A 23,143-nucleotide genomic window follows, 5' to 3' on the forward strand; every position below is an offset into this window, starting at 1 on the left:
TGTTAAAAATGCTTAACTTACCCTCATTCTCTATATTGAAGATAACATCAATTAGATTTATTTTTTAAAAATTTTTGGTATAAAATACTTTTCTTATAGCACTTTCTTCCAGTATTCTTGAACTTCAATTTCCTTTATGAATTAATTGAAAGAGGACTAAAGTAGTATAAATCTCATAGAGAGTAAAAACAAAATTAACTCGAAAGAGGACTAAAGTAGTATAAATCTCATAGAGAGTAAAAACAAAATTAACTCTTTTAGTCTAACTCTTGTCTGATCAATAGCAGTGTACCTTAACAAAGAACTTTAATTAGACAGTTTTAGACAAATATACATTTCAGAAGTTGCTTCTAAATTAGACATAAAAAGGTGGTTGCTAACAATGTTCTTATGCATAAGAAGAAAACTTGAGTATTTATTTTCTAAAACGAGCAAGTTAAAGACTTGTTTTTGAAGTTAGACCCACATAATAATCATTCAACCATAATGTTTCAAAATTAGAAAGGTAAAGAGTAAAGCACGCCATTGACATCTACAACTACAATTGCCTCTTTGAATTGCAAAACGACGCATAATTCAAAATATTTATTTATCGATACTTATTTAAAAGACTTGTTTATCATTACACAGTGGAGAAAATTTTAGAGTTGAATTTTCCCCGCAGAACTTCCTAATTCTCTTCAATTCACTAATCAAATCCCGAAAAAACCAAGCAAACCAAGAGATCTAACACACAAATGAATTAACAGTATGAAATCAATGAGAAGCCTTCTTGATGAGCTCAAAGGCTTCGGCTTCTGTAGGAAGAGCTGGGATTGCACCCTTCTTGGTGGTTGTAATGGCTCCACATGCGTTGGCGAATTTCAAAGCTTCCTTCAATCGTGGTTCATCCTGAAAATTTCATGAGATATACAGTTAGAAGGCCATACTTTTACTAGGAAAACAGAACTTAGATTTATAACTGAGGTGTGAAAAACAAATAATAAGCGAGGAAATTAGAATTTACCTCGATAATAGAGTGATCATCGACGATTTTGCCTAACAAGGCACCAACAAAGGAGTCACCAGCACCGGTTGTGTCAATAGCAGTCACCTTGAATGCCTCCACACTTCCCTTGAAGTTCTGTAACACAAAAAATATCATAATTTAGTAACGGCTTTGATTAAGACATATTGGCCTTGCACCTAATAACTGAACATCCTATTAATTATAATTTTCCCACAAGATTATAGATGATTAAATTATACATATCATGATTCATGCACAAAATTTGAAAATTGCTTGTCAATTTCATCTTGTCCTGTTCTTGCTAGATATATAAAAGTATCTAGTAATCTGTCTTTATTGACTAGAAGACCCAACAATAACATCCCAACAACCCTTCTACATGTCTTCTAATAATTTTGATTACTTAGATTCGACACACCATCACAACTCAGTAGTATCGTTTATTGAGGGGTGCTCTGGGTTCTTAGTATATTAAGAGTTGTTCGGGCGTAGACTAACTTGATACATGCCCATTGAAAAAAACAAAAACAAAAACAAAAACCACGAGAAAGGATATATGACCTAATTTGGGTGGCAAGCCAAAAGTTCCATACCACATAAGTATAATAAGGTTTACACTGAAATGTTGCATGAAGCATGGAAAAGGACATCACACTTTATTGAAGACTTAATGTCAACGAAACTCATAGAGATGACTTCATCTATAATTAGATTTAAATGTCGTTCTCACATGCAATGTCATTGTCGTAGTTGTTGTGGTCCATGCCATGGGATATTCTATGTAACATGTGTACATTTGTACTTGTATATTACACTAGTCATGCCTCAACACCAAGCTAAATTAATGATATACAGAGTACAAGTGTAATTCAGTAATAATCATGCTGCTTGATATATACTGCATAACAATTATTTATAGAATATGGTGACTAATGCTGAAATCATACGATTGTTAACTAATCAATTTTATAGACAATTAGAAGCAAATCACAAACACCAATTATACAATGTCATAATGTGGACTTAAGGAAAGAGTTATGTACCTTGGTGTAGTATCTGCAACCATGATCACCAAGAGTGACCAAGAGAAGCTTCAAATTAGAGTGCCACAATGACATTGCAGTAGCATCATCGACGGTGTTTTTTTCTGTGAGGAACTCAAGCTCGTTGTCACTGATCTTGATCACCTCGGCCTTATCCCAGATGCTCAAGATCTGCTCACGAGCCTCCTTTGCGGAAGGCCACAAAGGTAGCCTAAGGTTGGGATCATATGAGAGCAAAGCTCCAGCCTTTTTGGCTTCCTCCATTGCTTTCAAATGGGCTGACCTACATGGCTCGACGATCAAACTAATAGAACCATAATGAAACACCTTAGCCTGCAATTTGAAGCAAAAAAATACCCATTAGACTTTTATCAATCATATGATAATTCAATTTCAAACTAACAAGCAAAATTCAAACATTGATTATCCAATTTCATAAATTGAGGCTGTGAATCATTAAACTCAAACCGTCTAATACAAGAATTTGCGCGATAAAATCGTTACAATTTCAAACAATGTACGCAAACAAACTGCTAAATTATTCCAAAGTGATCTAGTCACACAAAGTTACTATAAATATTAAAAATTAACAACTTGACTCCTTAATTATTTGATTACACAAGCAATTAGTCATTTTGCATGCAATGCCTTTACAACTTGTCCAAATTAAATTATATTGCAAGTCCACTTGATTACATATCAACCTAACATTATTATCCATTAATTATTTATTATTGAATAATAATACTAAAGGCAAATGGGACGGCGTCAAATAAAAAGAAAAAAAGCGTCAAAAAAATAGGGCATTAATATAAAGAATACTTTGTTTTCTGACCCTTTAAGTTAACGTAGGACCAACATACAAGGTGAGAATTGATTATGAGGTGGGTCCCTTGTTTTCTGGTAAATTGTCATCGTATTTAACGATGAACCAATAAGCTTAATCTTGTTGCTTTTTTTAATAAATCACGGGCTAATGTTTTTAGGACTGTTATACCAAATCTTTGAAGAACTACTCAAATTGGTTATCCTATACATAATGCATTAGTGATTCTGGTACTTAAAGAAGTTACGGTGTACAAGCAAGAAATGCACAACCTTTACGGGTACATGGGTTTGTTTAGCCGATTAGTATATGTAACTATTATTTCCGTGTCTAAATCGAAAAGGGTATATCAGAATATATTCTTAAACAAAGGGCAGAAAGAAAAGCTGGATTAATTAAATATTCGGAATAAGTCAGGCTACTACTTGTCATAATTTCCTATTGAATTTAAAGAATTAGATTCTTTTAGACCAACCTCTTATAAAATTATACACATTTTCATACACATAATAAACCAAGAAAATGTTCATGCAATCGATTAATTAATGTGTATATTTATGGCTGAAAATAATGTTCTTGATTTTATGAATTATTTTTAAAGTCAAAGGATTCCATATTTCCATATTGTTATTACTGATTTGGAGGTGGAGCCCATGTGATATACTCCTACACATCTGCAAACAATGGGTCCCACTCTAGCGCGTGATATCACGTGACACCTAACAATATTTTCTCCACTTAAAAAAAAAAATAAATAAAAAAAATCATAACAGCAAAATCATAGTCCTTTGTAGTTGTACACCCAACAGACAAAAGATCTACCACACTCGTAACTCGTAAGATTACCTCCCAAAAAACCCACCTTAGTACAACTTATACAAGTTCGTAACGAATTAATAACACTAATCGACACGTGATGTTTAAATAAGATAGACATATGATAAAACAATGAATTCAATTTTTTTTTCTTAATTTCTTGTTTAGATCTCGTGGTATGAAGTTCTAGACAAGTCTTAGTACATCGAACATGATCAAATTAAAATTATTTACGCAACATATGTACTAAAGTCAGTTGATCAAGACGTATATCTACAACCACGTCAACTTTTAAAATTTTAATAATTTTATACAAACGTTCATATCTACTGAAATTAATTAGATCTCCCGTTTATTAATACTCAAGAAAACAAACACATACTACTACTACCGTCAAATATATTTTTATAAACACGACTTCAAAAATTATAAAAATTACGCATTGATCAGTGTAATTAATGTTTCAAAAGAAAAGAAAGATTACCGATCGAATAAGGTCGAGGTTAAGCTCATCGGGAGTAAGAAGCATATCAGCACTCGGATTCCGGTAAAACATGAATTCTCTTTCACCATCAGCTTTCAGCGTAACGAAAGCGAGAGCAGTTCTCGCACCTTGATCGAACGTCAAACCCTCGCCGGAAACACCGTTTTTCTTGAGAATTCCGGCGAGCATGAGACCGAACTCATCATCGCCGAGTTTTCCGACGAAGGCGGCTTTACCGCCGAGCCTCGCGACGGCGATCGCAACGTTCGCCGGAGCGCCGCCGGGAGCTTTAAGGAATCCCGGCGCTTCGGCGAGAGAAACGCCGGAAACTGTCGGAACGAAGTCGATCAACATCTCGCCGAAACTGACGACTAGGCCTTTGGAATCGGCGCCATTGATTGAGAGTCCGCCATTGTTGGTGGTGGTTTCTGCCATTGTTGAGAGAGGAAGAAAGTAGAGAGAGAAAGTTGAATGTTTAGAGAGAGAAAGTTGAAATTTGGGAGAGAAGAAGGTGATTGGAAGGGGGTATTTAAAGAGGAGGGTGGGATTTTTAAGGACTATTTTTGGTTGGATTTTATTAAGGGGAAAATAAAAATTGGGATTTATTAGGAAAAAGATTATTATTAGGAGTTTTAATTTCGGAAGGATTAGTGGGATTAATAGTGAAAATTAGTGGGTAGGATTAGGTTGGATATAATTATGATAAATATAATGATGATGTTTTATTAATTTATTTTTTATTATTGGTTTTTTTTTTTTCCTTTTGTTGACTTGGAACTTACGAAAGTTAAAGTCATTTGGAGTGGGACCATATTTTGTGTTGATCCAATTGGGATTAATGCTCCTAATAAAAAGATGAATTAGATCAGAAATTTCCAATTAATTTTGGATAAAAATAAATAAAGAATTATTTTAATGTAATTAAAACTTATATTGTGGATAGAATATGAGAACATGTTGGTTTCGGATTATATGTATCAAACTTTTTAGGAAGGATTATGTATTTATTAAGAATTTTAAGATTTGGATAAAGGGAAGCATATAAAAATATCCTTTTAATTTGGCAATAATCTTATCAATTATTAAGGATCGATGATTTTGTTTTCGGATTAAATATCTATGATTTTTAGAAATAAAATAAAAATTTTCATTATCTTGTACTTTGTAGAAAAAGAATTTAAAGTTACCCTTTATATTACAAAAGTTATTATTTTTCTTATAATAAATTTTATCTTACAAAAAACTAGATTAATATATGTATCATGAATCTATAAAAAATTATAAATTAAAATAAAAAATTCAAACTAATGGCAAATTAGTAATTACTGTGTAAGGTTTCAAAAAAAAAAAAATAATTAATATGTAAGGGGTTAAAGTTATCAAAAAAATAGTTAGGGTCTGTTCTGATTGGCTGAATTGAACTAAACTGAATTTATTATAAGAGAAGGAAATTATGAACTGAACTGAAATTAACTTATTGGAACTGAACTGAAAATAATCCGAAGAGAACAAGCCCTTAAAGTTACCCTCAAATTGACCGTCTTACACAAGACTTATAGCTTTTTTTTTTAAAATTTATTTTTAATTTTTTTTTACTATTACATGCATTATTATCACCTTAATTAAATTTAGGATTGATTTATGTTTTCGGCTTGTGGGTTTGGCGGATCGGATTTATTTTATACATTTCTAATTGATATATTTTTGGATAACATTGGATTTAATTACTGTCCATATATGACCATTATTTCTTACATTTATCTGAAATTTTTTTAACTATTATTAATATACTATGGTTGGTCCACACTAGAAAAGTTTTAATTTTTTGAATAATACTCCACATTAATCTATGGTTCTACAAGGCTATGTTACTTCACCTGAATTGTCCCAATTTATCTTCCTGTGATCATGATAAACAAAAATTGTTTATCTAGTGGCATTTCGTTAAATAAATCAATAAATATACTAGCAACATGATTTTAAACATGGATTAACTATCATTATAACGATTTTTCATAAATAAAGATTTATCAGAGTGAGGGAGCTAAGGTGGTTTCATTTCCGATTTCAAGATATCCTGAGATTGATTCTCATCACTCGCCCTTGTAGCTCTCTAAAGACAAAAAATAGATAAAAGATTTATTATTATAATAATAAAGATTTTTTCATGGTTTTGGAATTACGTATATATGTTCTCTTATAAGAAAAAATGTACTTCATATACATCTTTAATAGTATGCCCAATTTTACTTTGTATTTTGTAGAAATGCTCAAGCACGGTACGTTTTGGCTATTCTATGTATTGAATTTAAAATTTAACATCAAATAAAATTCTTCGTATTCAAATCATCATTGAAAATTTTAAAAAAAATTCTCAATGAAAAATTATCGCTTAAGTTCCATTTTCCTCCACATTCAGCATTTCAGCTGTTCCCATTCAGTTTTTTTTTTCATCCTTTCATGTGTTGTGAACTTGTGACAACTTTATTACATATGTTGTTATGTGGGCAAGGGCAACGCATACATCTATTGTACGTGTATCGTCTTCCATTGAGACGCCTTCTTGATGAGCTCCAAGGCGTCGGCTTCCGTGGGAAGAGCTGGGATTGCACCCTTCTTGGTGGTTGTAATGGCTCCGCATGCATTGGCGAATTTTAAAGCTTCCTTCAATCGTGGTTCATCCTGAATTAATCCATGAGATTTATAGTCAAAATATGATTATGTTTACTTAAAAAAAGAAAATTTTATTAAGGGAACTAGATTAAATCCCGAAATTTAAGCCCGTATAATACACAATTGTTTTTATTTATTTATTTATTTATTTTAATACAGTGATTATAAAATTATGAAGTAATGACTCAACTCAATTATAAATATTAAAAAAAAAAATACAATACTAAAAAATTAAAAATACAAATATGCAAAATGAAAATATATAAACAACATATAATAATTGAAATGGGCAATTCCTACCATTCTACCAACTATTCTTAGAAGTTTAGTTTAGATTTTAGGTTGAAAATCATATATTCATATGTTAGCCATACACACAATCATTTTGAATAAACATGACGAATTTTTTTAAGTGAGAATATTATAGTGTCTACTTTAGTATTTTTTTTTTCTTTTTAGTTGACACATTTTAATTTTTGACATTTTACAAATTTTTTTTGACTAAGTTTTACAATTTATAGCTACGATTAAATATAGTCATGTGAGATCTTATTTAAATTGGGTGTGTTCTATTCGCCTAGTTTTCACTGATACGAACTTATCTGAACTCATATGAATTTATTAAAACTTATTTTAGTTATAATTTGTACTTAGGTAATCCTTATCAAAACTTATTAAACCTGATCTGAACTTAACTGAACTTATTACACCTGAAATAAGTGAAAACAAGGTGAATAGAACTAACCCTTAGTATATATGTAGATAAGAATTTACCTCGATAATAGAATGATCATCAACGATTTTGCCTAATAAGGCACCAACAAAGGAGTCACCAGCACCGGTTGTGTCAACTGCATTCACCTTGAATGCGTCCACACTTCCCTTGAACTTCTGTAGCACAAAAAAAATAGAATTATTTAATGACTACTTTGACTTAGACTTGCACATACAAAAAAAATTCTATATTATCATTTTTAATTTTCCACTTGGCATGATTTTAGATGATTAAAATATACATAATCATGATTCATGTACAAATTTGTAAAATTGTAATCCATATATTTGGCTGTCTTGTTCTTGCTAGGATTTATTCGAGTATCTAGTAGTCGCCTTATAAACTAGACATCCTAACAACCCTTCTACATGCCCTCTTAATAATTTGGGTTACATAAACTCGATATATCGTCACTAGTCACTACGTATACCCATGTCTAAATCAAAACCTTGTATATAGAGTACCAATGCAATATGGTGTATAGGTAACCAACAAAAGTGTTGGCTCATTACTTGATAAGATTCTAAATCCTACCAAGTGAGGGTATTTGGGATTCTCTTAACCCCCCCCCCCCCCCCCTCAAGTACTTGATCCGTAAATAATGAATCAAAAAAATCGTGAGGGTTGAGGTATGATATGAGTCATTCTTACCCAATTAAAAAAAAGGATGAAAAAAAAAAACTTTTACAACTAATGTATAGAGACATAGAGTGATAAAAATGAAAATTTTCTCTATTAAAAAAAAAGTAGGAAGATAAAAAAAGAAAAGAATAACGTTTAATTATTTTCTCTACCTTGGTGTAGTATCTACAACCATGATCACCAAGAGTGACCAAGAGAAGCTTCAAATTAGGATGCCACAACGACAACGCCGTAGCATCATCGACGGTGTTGCTTTTGGTGAGAAATTCGAGCTCGTTATCGCTGATCTTGATCACGTCGGCCTTGTCCCAAATGCTGAAGATCTTCTCACGAGCCTCCTTCTCGGAAGGCCACAAAGGCAGCCTAAGGTTGGGATCGTATGAGAGCAATGCTCCGGCCTTTTTGGCTTCCTCCATTGCTTTTAGATGGGCTGATCTACATGGCTCGACGATTAAACTTATTGAACCATAATAAAATACCTTGGCCTACATATGAAGCAACGAACATAAAAGTGGTTAATAGACTTTTATCCAATTTCATAAACACTAAAGTCGTAATTTAATAAAATCAAACCGTCTAATTCTAAATTTTGCTCGAATTGTAACGATTATTACATCGTCCTCAATTTCTTAAAATGTAGGCAAACAAATTTAGGTGTACAAAATGATCCCAAAGTTATCTAGTCACGTAAAGTTACATTTATAATTACTATTACTACTTACAAAATTATTATTACCGAGTAAGGATAAAAAAAAAAAACAACTTTTTATATATTGTATACCAAATTGAAGTATGTGTAGTGTATTTTTAAAAATGAGACTTTCATTCTTAAGCAGTTAATCCTACTAAATAATGTAACGTATGTATTGATTGGTGTTATTAATGTTTTGAATGATAGTAAAAATTACCGAACGGATGAGGTTGAGGTTAAGCTCATTAGGAGTAAGGAGCATGTCAGCACTGGGGTTCCTATAAAACATGAATTCCCTTTCACCATCAGCTCTCAACGTAACGAAAGCGAGGGCAGTTCTCGCACCTTGATCGAACCTCAACCCATCACCGGGAACATTGTTTTTCTTGAGAACTCCAGCGAGCATATGACCGAACTCATCATCGCCGAGCTTTCCAATGAAGGCGGCTTTACCACCGAGCCTCGAAACCGCGATGGCAACATTCGCGGGAGCGCCACCGGGTGCCTTAAGAAATGCCGGTGCTTCGGCTAGGGAAACGCCGGAGATTGTTGGAACGAAGTCGATCAGCATCTCTCCGAAGCACACTACTAAGTTTTTGGTGTTTGAAGGTCCGCCATTTTTGTTGGTTTTTGCCATTGTTGAGAGATATAGAAAAGGTGGGAACTAAAGAGAAAAGAAAAAGTTCATGAATATTGGAAAGGAAAGGGTGATTGAAGGAGGTAATTTAAAGAGGATTGGTAGGATATTTTTAAGGAAAAAATGGTTTCAAATTAATTAATTAATACGGTAATTAATAAGACTTGGCCCTGTTCACTTCACCTTAAAAATAAATAATTTCACTTCAGTAAAAATAAGTTCAGTTCAGTATAATTAATTTCACTTTAGTAAAAATAAGTTTAGTTCGGTAAAATTCTGTTTTCTTAAAGAAGAATTATTATAATAGAAAAATCAGTAAAAATAATTTTATTTCAGCAAAAATAATTTCATTTTAGTAAAAATTATTTAAGTTCAGCAAATATATATTTGTTTTAGTAAGAATAATTTCAGTTCAGCAAAAATAAGGTGAAGTGAACAGGGCCTCGTATTCTAGCACGACCCTATCGCTTATGGCCTAAAAAGTCTCTCTCGGCCCAAGGTATTGTTTGGTTCATCTCATTATGTTTGAAATTATAGTACAAGTATCTAAATTTATCGATTGAGCTGATATTATTTTATTTGAACTTATAATATGTTGTGTGAATTATATCGAATTTAAATTATCCAGACTTTTAAAATTTTTTGAAATAATTTATACAAAGTATTTGCTTAAGATAAACTTATTTTATTTGAAATTAAAAACTTGCATTGTTTTGTCAAAATTGTTTGAAAATTAATTGACATAGTTTTCCTCTTAAGTATAGTAGCTTCTTTTGTTATGCGAACATAACCAAAATTATTTTAATATAATATGAACAAACAGATTGTTCACTTTACCGAGCTTAACCCGGAGTATATTAGATAAGGTAGGTAAAGACGTAAAGTAATATTATTTTGGATAGTTAAAGATGAGGGTAAAGATAATTTTGATTGAGTATTTACTGTGAATCTTAAGTACTATTTAAATACGAAGTAATTAATATAAATCAAAATTTCTAATCTTGGTATGAATATATATCAACTCCTTTGGGAATCAAATCATATTAAATTAGTGCATCAAGTATCAAATTGGAATAGAATAATTATCTTGTTTAGGATACTTAATCAAATGGAGTATAAGGTAACCCTAATTAGTAATTAGGAGTGTTTTTCCAAAACAACCCTTAATATTTTCTATTTTTGAATTCATCTAATTACAACAAACTTAAAGTAATAAAATATCCCCTATATACTCACACATTTAATTCTTCCTCTACATTTAAACGTCAGCTTAAAATTCTGGTACAAGTAAATGTGAACATAAAATGAGACAAAAAGAGTTTATGAGTTTTGTAATCAGACTAATTTTTACCATATTCCAATTTGGTTTAGTTTATCTCAAACTTTGGACTTTGTAGTCTGTGGATCCGAGATTTCACAACATGTACACGTTAGGGTAGGGGCAAGTTGTAAGCCTTGTAGTTGTAGTAGCATGTAACCACCTCAACTGTCAAAACAAGCTTAATTTTTTTTTCTAAAATCTTTTTTTTTTTTTTTTTTTTTTTTTTTTTTTTTTTTTTTTTTTTTTTTTTTGTGGAAGCATCCTAAAATTACAAGTATTATTTTATAGACCTATATATATGCTTCTTTATATTGATGATAAGCTGATGGATGGTATTTTTTATATCATATTTGTAGAATTTTGTAAGTACTAAAATCTAAAATACGAGATTTGAACAACCACGTGAAACAGAATTAATTTATTTAAAAGTACATGCATTAAACCAAACAAAGGCCATTATTCAATACTTTATATATGCAACTAATTTCTTCTTATTCTTTTCTCTGGGCGATCCGGTGGGACGTCAAAGTTAAACTCAATGCCCAGTTGCCCACGGTTTTAATCACATGAGCCCCTGTCGCACGATGTTCAGTTGCAAAACGAGGAATTGGACCCCTACAAGTTGCGAAATTAAATGTGTTACTCGTTCCAAAGTTATTCATGTCATCACGTGTGAGTTGAGACTTATTTCTGTACTCTAGAATTTTTTTTTTTAAAAAAACGACCAATGAATAAAAGTGGTGGCATACTAATATATAATTAATTGGTTATGATAAAACTTTTTTAGACTTATTAAGTAGACTAAACTTTCTTCTTCCAACATTTCCATTGTATAGAAAACCCTTTCTTGAAAATGATTTCTTAAGATAGTGGAATTTAGTCAAGCTCCTACTCTCTACGAAGCATATTTTTGAGCTATTTTCTATTTACAATTGAGCTTCCTTGCCATGGCTTGTTTGCAAATTACTACGTACAGATAGAACTTTGATTATTGTTTAAAGGTCGATTTCAAACATAAAATGGATAGATATAACATATGCTTATTATAATGTTAACAAATTAGACCTGCATAAAAATTACTTCGTATGTAACATATAACATGTTAAAAAATTTAATGGAACTGTTCACGAACTTAAACGAGCCAAAAAGTTTATTCAAGCTTTTTTTTTTTTTAACATGCAACACCAATAAATAGTGAGATCAAACTGAAACTCAAGCAAGGAATTTCTTGCTTATATGATCATGCATCTAATGATGGTTGAACAAATTATGTTCTTGATAATTATTCCTTTTGGAGGATTTGATGGTAAATTTAATACTTTATTAGATATTCATTGCTTCTATAATTAGCCTGGCCTTTAGATTATTAAAGTTTTTGAATATAAGGTCTTTCTCAAATATTCCCAAAACAAACAAAAAATAAACCGTTGTCTTTAGATGCATTATTGCATGTTGATCTCTACAACCTTCTCATAAATCTAAAACAAAAATTTTATCTTTATCAAAAACTCCAAATTAAAGTGTATGATTAGAAACAATGGGACAAATTGAAGTGGAAAAGTATAAAAGAAAATCCTTCCTACACAAGGCAGGAGCTTGAACAAAAAAAAAAAAAAAAAAAAGGATCATGGGTGAAAAGCTGACAATGAACATACTATAATATCTATAATATGACAATGATATATGAAAATAATGGTCCTATTATTCAGTGGTGGGCAATCACATTCATAAACATTTGTCAAAGAATTTTAGAATTACACAACAAAATATTTGTCCAAAAATAGAAGGAAAAAAGAGTAACAAATGGCAAAAAGAAAATGGTTTAACGAACTAGCCATGTTGCATGAAAAAAAAAATAGTTTTGAAAGAAGACTGTCTTAACATTTACTTCGTATATATATTTATTTTTTAAAGAAAATGTATGGGAAAAAAGGGCTGAAGGGAGAAGACACATATTTTCTTTTCACCCTTTTATAACAAGGTTTTGGAGAAAATTACGTGGCGATAAAAAAAAAATTTAAAATAGTAGATAATCTAAAATGATTTTTATGTTTTGCAAAATTCATAAATATCACATTATGAGCTTTTATTTTTTTGTTGATTAATTTTCTTAAATTTATCTTTTTTAAACTTACATATTACATTAGCCATAATATAAAATCATCTAAACTTGTTCATCATGTTCTATTACATAGAGTACTAGATAAAGCCCGTGCGATGCACGGGTCGATCTATTTTTTTTTTTAAAAAAATATTTTTCATATATATGTGATTACATGCGTTATTTTATTAGTTGTACGTAATATATCATTTTCTCCGTATTTGTTTTAAAATATTAGATAAAATTCCTAATCTCAAATGATAATATTTCGTATTTAATTAATGTAACTATTAAAATCTCATTGGTCAATTATGCTTATGTGGCACTTGAATTATTTATTGGATATAACTATAATTTATAATCCTACGTGGCACGTTAACTAATCTTAGGTGGCATACTCCTATTGTAGCGTTTTAAAAATATTAATCCTATGTGACGCTCTAATAATTTTTAAAAAGTAAAAATCCTACATGGCTCTCTAAAAAGTCGGGAAAAAACTCCCCTTTATATATATATATATATATATATTAGATTATTTTTTATCCTTATTTTTTTTTTGTGAAAATTAAGTTTTGTTCCCTCTTTTTTATATAGAATTACTCTTTCTATTTTCAATTAACCAGAATATATTCAAAGCTTAATACTTAAACAGATGTCAAACACTTGACAAAGAAAACAATGGGAATTAGCCTAGTAGTGATAATTAGATTCCTTAAAACAAGTTAATTAATGTGGCAAAGCATGTCCGTCCACCAAAAGCCTAACTTGTCGTGTCTTCAAACAGAATAAAGGCCTGGCTTTATGGACTAGATTCTAGAGTCTAGACATAAAGTGGTGTTACAGCTCATGCCATAATTACATAGCTTTAATAAGCATACATTAATAGTTAATACACGTATTATTAGTACAGTATTCCGTACTATTTACTCCCTTCATCGCAAAACCTAGATTAAAAAAACCGTGAGCGTTGGGGTTTGATCAGCTTCCTCCTAATTTCTTACCTTAAAATTTGATAAAATCTCACATGAGGAGCTTTTTGAAAGAGCTTTTATCTTGTTGTTTTATACACTAAAACAACTAATAATTTACAATCATTTATCAAAAAAATTTATACAATTAGCAAGCCACAAGCCCACAACTGATAATGCAAACAACTAAAAGCTAATTGTCAAGTAGGGCCTAAATCACAAAGTTAGTCAAAATAAAACTTATAAATAGTGTAAAAAGTTAAAACAAGTCAATTAAAAAAGTACACGAAAAGTATTATTGACTTAAACAACGCCAGATCAAAGATAAAAGAATAAAGCTAGCCTTGAATTTTAGGGTATGAATCCTCTTAAAAAGTGAGGTTTGCAAATTAGTAAGGAATAATAAAGTTTAAGGTGTTTCAAAAAAAAAAAAAAAAAAAAAAAAAAAAAAAAAAAAAAAAAAAAAAAAAAAAAAAAAAAAAAAAAAGAGTTTAAGGGCCTCCATACAAAGGTGTTCAAATCAGAAATCGATTTTAAATCATCTCTCCCATAATCTCTTTTCAATTTCAACTGTAATTGTCTCACAAAAATTTGAAGATGAAAAACTTTCAGAAACAGGTATTTTTTTTTTTTTTTTTTTATAAAAATTTTAGAAATAGGTATAATAATTAATATTCTATTTTTCTAAAAACAACTCAAATTTTTTTATTATTTGTTTACTAAGGGGCACCTTAAATCATTTACATTAAGCAACTAATTTATACTTTGTATTTATTTTTCAAGAAATAATAGGAGTCAAAATCATAAAAGAATATAACAAAGAATACAATACAGTTTAGTGAATAGTAATAGATGCATATTTTACATTTTTGGGAGTGATTATTGATTGTTTGTTAGGAAAAGTATCACTACACAATGTCAGTCATACGTTAATAAGATGGCAAGAGTATTTCATAATTAGCATCAAGGTCCAAATCATTCTGGTCCAAAGGACCAATTACGAAAACTAACAAAGAAATTTGAACAATTGTATCATATCTTTCCAAGAGTTTGTTGAGCCAACTTCCTTCGATATTAACTGACAAATGACGATACACCTGAAGATGTTATCTTTATAGGCCATGTCGCCATGTATAGTTCACCTTAATGATACGAAGTATATACCACATGTTTGATTAGTTCAAATTGGATCCGATTAGTTGATTACATAAGAACGGATCAGATCAAATTAGATTAGACACAAGGTTTCAAAATCTAAAACCGTTAAAGTTCTGCTTTTGAGGTCTGTTACAAACCTTCCATAAAGGCCAAATTCATATACACGTTGAGAGGATCAAATATAATTAATAGAAATTAACTGCAAAAGAAAATTTACACTGAAATATGAAGTGACAATATACCCAAACAAAACAGAGATAATTGCAATTCTGCTTGTATGCAAAACCAGCTAAAAGAAAATGAGAGAAGCATTTTGTGATTATATATCGTACATTAATTTTATTAATAAATCAAAATAATTGCTGTCACAAAATACAAAGTACAGTGAGATTTCCAGGAACTGTATTGGTCTGAATTACTAGATTAATCCAGATGTAATAGCGCCATTTCAACAAGAGAACATGTCTGACAAATGCGGAAATAATAGTGAACAATTCCAAGAAACACTTTGCTCTAGGTGTATATATACAGAGTATTTACCTTAGCAGGAATCCATAAATATGAGATGATGACCTGACCAGGAGGAAGCATAATCAGGGTTGAATAACTTGCAGAATAACAACTTGCAACATTGCGATTAAAGCTGGATCCTGAATGCAATCATGCACTATGTCCTCTTGCATTTTGGAAAAGATTATCTCTTTGCAGAATCCAGATCATCATCAGACATGCAGTCATCATCTTGCTCTGTCTCACTGGAAGACACATTTCCGGTACCATTCAATTCTTGGTCCGAGAAATCATTTTCTATTTGAGGATTGCATACAGAATCGAGGGATGACTCAAGAGTCTCGCTTTTAGTGAAATGAAGATTTACAGTATCATTTGCATCCTCTAATGAATTTTGAGCAATTGTACTGTTGTTCTGCTTGTCTGAATTACCATACAGTGCTATATGCCTGTAATAGAGCTCCAATTCCTTTTCAGCAACAGCAATGTAGTGTCTCACAGTTTCCAGTGACTGCTCATATTTGGATTTCTCCAAGGCCTGGCAACAGAAAATTTAAGAAATATTGAACCACCAATTTAATATGAAAGCCTACTTCTAAGGTTCCAAACAAATGTATAATAGTACCAGATCATCTTCCATATCTCATGAGTCATAAGGCATACATCTATTTAATTTTAGTCTTCTCAAGATTCCATGTTATAGAATGTAGCAAACTTTTTAACCTAATCAGAGTGAGAAGATCTGCGGCTGAAATCCTTGATACCTATTCTAGTCAAATTTCCAAATAATGATATAAAGGCTGGGATCAGAAGATATATACTACTCCCCATGATAACCAAAAAAAAAGCTTAAAGAATGCATCAAAATATGTTCGTTGTGGAAACACACCCTTTTCTTGGACAATGTATCAATGGGTGACATGACCTCCGGCTGCACATAGTTCTTTCCTCTATAGAATATAGCTGTATCATCTCCAATTATTTGTATTCCTATCCCACCACTCAATCTCTCTATTTCTTGCACATATTCATGAATTTGGCCTGGTTTACAAGGCTTAAAAAAGACTTTCACTGTTTCATGTTTCTTCCAATGCATATGCATGTTAAGAATGACACCACCAAAAACACCTCTTCTACCAACTGGCACATAATTAGACCTTTTCTGAGCCATCTTCTTAAAATAAAACTTCTCCTCGCCATTAAGCTTATGTGGTTGAACAACAGGACCCTGAACCTTTGGCACTTCGTACTTTTTGAGGCGTTCAATCAATAAAGACTCTTTAATTTTTGCCTGCAAGGGATTAAAGAAAGGAAAGTATATGTCAATGCCAAATGATGTTAGACAATGAATAAGCTAATCCTGCCCAAACATGAAATTTCAAAGATTTTAGATGAAATAGAGGTGGGAGACCAGAGGAATCAAAGGCATTATGCTACTCCACAAGATTTGAGGGAAGGGAGGACTGGGGGAGGGGTAGATAAAGCGAGAACAAAGAAAGGGCGTCCAGTCAGAAAATGAACCTAGGGTGTGCAAATAAAGTGCAAGATAACGAAGATACATTTCAGCCAGGTCAAAGAAACAAAGAACCACAAAAACCTTTATGACTCTTAAGATTAAGTAATACTCCATAGTGCATACAACTATTATAGGATATGTCTCAAAATGAAGTTCACTCTCTTTATGAAGTAGAGGTACATGCATTCTCAAATATGTCCTAATGTCCCATTAGTAATTGGTTGGGTATTGCATGCTTATAATCTGGGTATAACGGGAAACTATTCTCATTTGGGCACTCTAATTATCCACGTCAAAGAGGAAGAGGAACTTAATGTTGGGGTAGAGGAATTAGTAAATAATGTATAATCTTTATATGGCAACCTTGCACAGTGAAAGAGGAAATAGGCAAAGATAAATTGAAGGAAACAGTCATCTCTGTAAATCATTCCATGAAATAATGCTAAAGGAGTCAGCAAAAAATTCACAATCACAAAAATAATAAATCGTAAATTTCCAAAGCATCTGTACCACTCTGAATGAAATGGCTCTGGCTCACTGGTAGATTTTTTAATTTGAGATGTATTCTCCAGTTCTCTGGCTACTTCTTTTAATAGTTAATTTTTTAATTTGACATTTTGAATTGATGATACACGATATGGTAGGGCATTAGTTTGCAGTTAAAATTACAAATCTATGCAGAGTAACAATTGATTATTCAATTTTCAACACCAATCTCCAGGTAGAAGTCCATGCCACTCAAATGACAAAGAAGCAAACAAGTAAAAGAAAAACCAATAAGCAGGGAAGTTCATTTGCAGTAAAAAATATGCATCAAAAGAAACATGAAATGGGAGCTACATCATCATTTAGAGTACATTATCATAAGCCATTTAGCACATACTAAATGTACTACAGATACCTTTGCCAGCCAATTTGTTATCCGTTATTGTGAACCATACTACTTACAGTTTAATGGTTCTTCTGAAGTTCTGAGGGATTTTACAGAACTCAAATCACTATAAAGTTCTATTTCCTTGAAAAATCCTACATGCTTTTCTCTAAAACTTCAGAATGTTATACCCACACCCACACAGCACTACAGAAGATACCAAAAGGACAAATAAATCAGAGAAGACATGAAATACCCTGTGCAAAAGATGCACATACCAGACAACAAGATTCAACAAAAAAGGAACAAGAAAGACATTTGCAGAACTTAAAACGCAATACTCGATGCTAATAAGGATACCTTTTCCAGTTTATCTTTGATCCTATCCTCAACGTTAGCAAACTTTTGCTTCTTTCTCTTAACAGTGAGACGCCGTGGATCCCTCCTATTAGCTGCTTTCCTCTCTTTTTTCTCTCTCAACCTCTGCATCTTGAGCCTCTTCTTCGTCTTCCACTTATCTTTCTTTGGAGGATCTACTTCTTGTACTTCAAATTTAGGTTTTCCTTGAGATATAACCAAATTCACTGTACCATAACTGAGATTTCGAGAAACTAAAAAGTGATTTGATGGGTTTGGAAAACACAATGGTTTACAAACTCTCCACATTAGTCGAGGGTTATGCACTGTCAACCTGGATGGAGAAGAAAGTGGCAAGGAAGTAAGGAAAGTAGTGAGTGATGCGTTTTGGAGAATGAGGGTTGAGAAGGAGAAAGTACCTAGGAGAAAGATATTCCAATTGAGAAGAATTTAATAGTGACACAGAGAACATAGCAGCCCGTCTGAGGCAGTGAAAGCAAGAACTTGCCATGTGAGACATGGAAAAATGGACAAGTTTTAATCAAATAATCTTCCCATCCTCAAAACTGTACCAGCCATCTAAATTTGGATCGAAAATGACAGATATCAGCAACTGCAGTATAGTGCAGTCACTTGTTAAAAAACCAAAGTATGAGTTTCATAATGAAAATAAAACCTTAATTTGGATCGAGAATGACAGATTGATCAATTATTCAATACACAAACTGAATACAACAATGAAACACCAGAAATTCCCATGTTTCCATTTCATAAGATGTGAAGCATTTAGCATTATATAAACAAATTTATCTACTATGATTACAAAATGCTCCAACTATTGTACCGATTAAGATATTTGAAGTAGCCAGTACCCTTCAATATTTGATCAAGAACATAAGTCTGCTCAGTCCCATCTTTGAGGCAGGCAGGGCAACCGCCTTGGCCTGAGATAAAAGTCCCCATTTCAAGGTTTTCATCCTAACATAAAATGGTGTAAAGGGTTTGATGGCATTGAGGTCTTAACTGGGAACAACAGGTTCGGGTCAAGTTCAACCGGAATTCGGCTGGGACTCAGGCTCAGGCTCAAAGCTCAATTGGCCTCAAAACCCAAGCTCGGGTCAGGCTCCAATAACATCAAGAAGATTCGGCTTGTGAATTCGATTGTGTGTACAAAAAATGCAGCATATTAACAACTAAATTCAACGCAATTATCAAATTTGGCTATAAAAATCACAAATTATTCTTCTTGATTAAGAATATCAATGTATATTGCACAAAAGAAAATGTTAAAACAAATTCGTTCGTTATAGTCTTTCATAACTTCAGTAATTATGACCTAAAGTTCAATAATCTTCCACATTTAACCATACGGACAATTAAATAAACGATAGTGTGAAACTAAACCCTAGACTGTAAAATTGACATTCGATTAATAAAAATAAAAAATAAAAAAAATCTTACCTCTATTGGAAATGAGAAAGTTTACATTCTGGAGTATTACAAAAGAGAGCTCGGTGTTCAATGGAGGATATGAAGCAGAGTGGTCCAATGGAAGAGAAAGCTCAGAAGCCGCTACAATGAAGAAGAGAGAGGTGTACCGTAAATAAATTTGAGAAACTCCGGCAACGGTAAAAAAAATAAAAAAATAAAAAAAATAAATAAAAAATAAAAAAAAGGAAAAAAAAAAGAAAAAATTGAGGATGTGAGGTAGGGGTGAGCAAAAATTCCGGGTACCCGGAATTGGAATCGGAACCGGTTAGGAACCGGCGGGTCCGGAACCGAGATTGGACCCGGTGGTTCCAATTCCGGGTAATAAATTAAGGACCCGGTTATAACCAATTCCAATTCTCAATTTTTTGGAACCGGAACCGATTGGGTACCCGATTACCCAATATATCCTAAACTAAATAAATTTTAAATAATAAAAATAAATTAAATGTATCTAAATTGTAAAATAAAAAAGTATTATTAATACCTAACATGAATACAAATAGCTTAATGTATATATAAATATAAGTATTAAACGCTAATAATGATACTAATTATAATAAGAATTATAATCTGTATTATATTTTAACAATTACATACATAAGTGGGTACCCGAAACCGGAACCGGTACCCGGTGGTTCCAATTCCAATTCCTAAATTTTAGGACCCGGTCAAACCAATTCCAATTCCAGTTCCAAATTTTAGGACCCGGTTCCAACCAATTCCAAGTCCGGGTCCTAAAATTTTGACCGGGTACCCGGTTTGTTCACCCCGAATGTGAGGTTATTTTATTTTATTTTTTTTTATTTTTATTTTTATTTTTAATGGCAATGGTAAAAGGAGTTAAACCAAATACACTATTTTGATTCATGTGATTTAAGCTATCAAAGAATTTTACAAAAATTATTACGGAGTATCTTAAAACGGATATATAACTTGATGAGTCAAATAGAATAGTCGAGAAAGGCAACATATTCTACTACCTCAATTTCCTTCCCGATAATATGTCTTGCCTGAAAGCTTGAGAGAGAATCCGAAATAGCCTTGATTTCCGTCATAAAAAGATGAATTTTCCATACACATCTGAAATAACCCTACAAAATATTAATAACTATTAGGTTATCACCTTCAATAAAAAAAAAAAAAAAAAATTTAGTCCCTAGCAAGAAGAAGCCCATTGTGTAGGGAATAGATTCTGCAAGGAAGGCTAGACAAGATCCTAAACTATAAGTACGGCTGGCTACATGATTACCCATGGTGTCTCGAATAATCACACTTGTAGTAACAAAATTCGGATTGGCTGAACCATCAAATTAAGTTTACAATAACCTAATGAAGGAGGAGCCACTTAACGAAATCCATTAATAGTCCGCTATTTATAATTTTTTTTCCTCATATTGCGTGCCGAAAAATATTCAGTTAAAGTTTTGGAGGTCCAAATTGACATGCAAAATGAGACGTTTAAGTTATCTTTTTCCAAAATTTGAGTTTACTTTAGTTCCTTAAGGACTAAATGAACCAACCCCCAATGTAGCTAAAGAAAATTAATGGCACTGAAATTGATACATGTTATGACATGCAAAACAAGGCACTTGCGCCATTATTTTTTGCCAATTTGGAGCCTAAAGAATTAGAATGACCTTCAAAACCTTAACGGAACTTTTTCAGCTCGCAAAACAAGTAAAAAAAAAAAACTACCTCCAATTATTTTTATCTGCAACATTGAAATATTTTATAGGTAATGTTGTTAACAGCTACCATTTAAATGACCACTACTTTTGAAAAAGACTACCATTTATTATTATTATTTTTTTTGAAAAAACTACCACAAAAACTTTGAATATAATCGCACTACCACATGTTGTTTTTCTGGCAAGAATCTCTATTTGGGGGTGTATTTTATTAAATATCCCTAAAAAAAACCTAAATTAAGTGACAATAATGGTCTAAATTAATCCTAAATCAGGTAATACACATCAATCACCTCAAATTCCCCAATTTTACAAAACCCTAAATTCAATTTTTCCCCTATGAACCCTAATTTTAATATTTAATTGAGAAATTATATCAATTACAATGTGAAATTAAAGATAATTTACATGTAATTGTGTTTGGCTACCGAATTTTCTTGTTTTCTCCCCCGCAATTAATTGAAATCTTATAAATTAGGTTGTGTTCTATTCACCTAATTTTTACTTATCTGAACTTATCTGATCCTATTTGAACTTATTTTAGTTATAAATTAAACTTGATAGCCCTGATTAACCCTTATCACAACTTATTGAATTTATCTGAACTTATTTTTCCTGAACTTATCTTATCTGAACTTTTATAAACTTATTAACCTTGCAATAAGTGGAAATAAGGTGAACAGAATAGGGCCATAAGCTCATTCAACCGGAGATTTTTGGCGGAAAATTAAATGTGGCATTGCTACTCAAAGTTTTTTGTGTTTTTGTGGTAGTTTTTTCAAAAAAACTAAAAAAAAAAACTAAAAAATCTCAAATGGTAGTTGTTATCAAAAGTGAGCATTTAAATGGTAGTTATTGACAAAATTTTCTATTTTATATCAAACAAATAATACTCAAATAGTCAAATGTTGCAAATAAAAATAATTGGATGTAGTAAATTAGTGACCACTAACGAAAGGTAACTTTTAGAATTTGATAGCTTGGTAGTAAAATAAAGATAAATTTTAGAAAAGTATCAAAATAAAGGTAGGGTCATTTAGTAGTACCAAAGTCAAATTATCCAAAATTATATAGCACTTCAAAACTCAATCACCGAGGAAGTACTAAGGGCCTGTTCACATTTACTTAATTTCAGTTCAGTTTAGCTCTAATCAGTTCAATTCAGTTCAGTTCAATTCAGCTTCAATCACTTCAGTTCAGCTCCTAATTTCCCTTTCTCATAAAATATTCATTTCAGCTCAGTTCAGTTCAATCAGTTCAGCTCCAATCAGTGCAGTTCAGTTTAGCTCCAATCAGTTCAGTTCAGTTCAGTTTAGCTTCAATCAGTTCAGTTCAGCTCCTAATTTCCCTTTTCTCATAAAATATTCATTTCAGCTCCAAATCAGTTCAGTTCAATTCAGTTCATTACAGGCCCTAAAGCATAACGGTTATGTTTTTTTTTTTTTGAAAGCAATGTAAGAAAAAATTTATAACGAAGGGTAATTCAGACTTTTTGCAAATCATAAATACCTAAAGTATTTCTGTAAGTCAAATTAGTACCGTTGTAGTCTACAATACTAGTATTTT

The 23,143-nt window shown here is 31.7% G+C and overlaps 3 protein-coding genes across 3 annotated transcripts; all 3 read right to left on the minus strand.

Annotated features, from left to right (window-relative positions):
- Positions 1-572: 572 nt before the first annotated feature.
- On the minus strand, positions 573-4,672 carry LOC145606683 (putative fructokinase-4). The gene is made up of 4 exons (XM_081662501.1): positions 4,179-4,672; positions 2,053-2,385; positions 1,007-1,123; positions 573-891 (listed from the first exon to the last, which is right to left on the minus strand). The coding sequence occupies exons 1-4, from the start codon at positions 4,611-4,613 to the stop codon at positions 757-759; spliced, it is 1,020 nt and encodes a 339-aa protein (XP_081518627.1). The 5' UTR covers positions 4,614-4,672; the 3' UTR covers positions 573-756.
- Positions 4,673-6,492: 1,820 nt separating this feature from the next.
- Positions 6,493-9,596, minus strand: LOC145607882 (putative fructokinase-4). The gene is made up of 4 exons (XM_081663477.1): positions 9,177-9,596; positions 8,421-8,753; positions 7,626-7,742; positions 6,493-6,860 (listed from the first exon to the last, which is right to left on the minus strand). Exons 1-4 carry the CDS (start codon positions 9,594-9,596, stop codon positions 6,705-6,707), a joined length of 1,026 nt encoding a protein of 341 aa, XP_081519603.1. The 3' UTR covers positions 6,493-6,704.
- A 5,867-nt stretch (positions 9,597-15,463) lies between these two features.
- Positions 15,464-20,007, minus strand: LOC145609020 (uncharacterized). Its single transcript, XM_081664596.1, has 5 exons — positions 19,860-20,007; positions 18,818-19,011; positions 18,402-18,732; positions 16,544-16,945; positions 15,464-16,192 (listed from the first exon to the last, which is right to left on the minus strand). The coding sequence occupies exons 2-5, from the start codon at positions 18,916-18,918 to the stop codon at positions 15,839-15,841; spliced, it is 1,188 nt and encodes a 395-aa protein (XP_081520722.1). The 5' UTR covers positions 18,919-19,011; positions 19,860-20,007; the 3' UTR covers positions 15,464-15,838.
- Positions 20,008-23,143: the final 3,136 nt, after the last annotated feature.

This window comes from Chenopodium album, chromosome 23, assembly GCF_948465745.1.
Source record: "Chenopodium album chromosome 23, dcCheAlbu1.1, whole genome shotgun sequence".
NCBI lineage: Eukaryota > Viridiplantae > Streptophyta > Magnoliopsida > Caryophyllales > Amaranthaceae > Chenopodium > Chenopodium album.

What these genes read in the sequence shown, in the direction of transcription:
- LOC145606683 (XM_081662501.1), bottom strand. Translation starts at nt 4,613, where the DNA reads ATGGCAGAAACCACCACCAACAATGGCGGACTCTCAATCAATGGCGCC. An exon ending in GTTGCAGATACTACACCAAG is followed by an intron (nt 1,124 to 2,052) that starts GTACATAACTCT and finishes TTTGTGTTACAG; the next exon opens with AACTTCAAGGGAAGTGTGGA. An exon ending in ATGATCACTCTATTATCGAG is followed by an intron (nt 892 to 1,006) that starts GTAAATTCTAAT and finishes TGAAATTTTCAG; the next exon opens with GATGAACCACGATTGAAGGA.
- LOC145607882 (XM_081663477.1), bottom strand. Translation starts at nt 9,596, where the DNA reads ATGGCAAAAACCAACAAAAATGGCGGACCTTCAAACACCAAAAACTTA. An exon ending in ACCTCAACCTCATCCGTTCG is followed by an intron (nt 8,754 to 9,176) that starts GTAATTTTTACT and finishes CTTCATATGTAG; the next exon opens with GCCAAGGTATTTTATTATGG. An exon ending in GTTGTAGATACTACACCAAG is followed by an intron (nt 7,743 to 8,420) that starts GTAGAGAAAATA and finishes TTTGTGCTACAG; the next exon opens with AAGTTCAAGGGAAGTGTGGA.
- LOC145609020 (XM_081664596.1), bottom strand. Translation starts at nt 18,918, where the DNA reads ATGTCTCACATGGCAAGTTCTTGCTTTCACTGCCTCAGACGGGCTGCT. An exon ending in TTGGAATATCTTTCTCCTAG is followed by an intron (nt 18,733 to 18,817) that starts GTACTTTCTCCT and finishes TTCTCCATCCAG; the next exon opens with GTTGACAGTGCATAACCCTC. An exon ending in ATACATTGTCCAAGAAAAGG is followed by an intron (nt 16,193 to 16,543) that starts GTGTGTTTCCAC and finishes TTCTGTTGCCAG; the next exon opens with GCCTTGGAGAAATCCAAATA.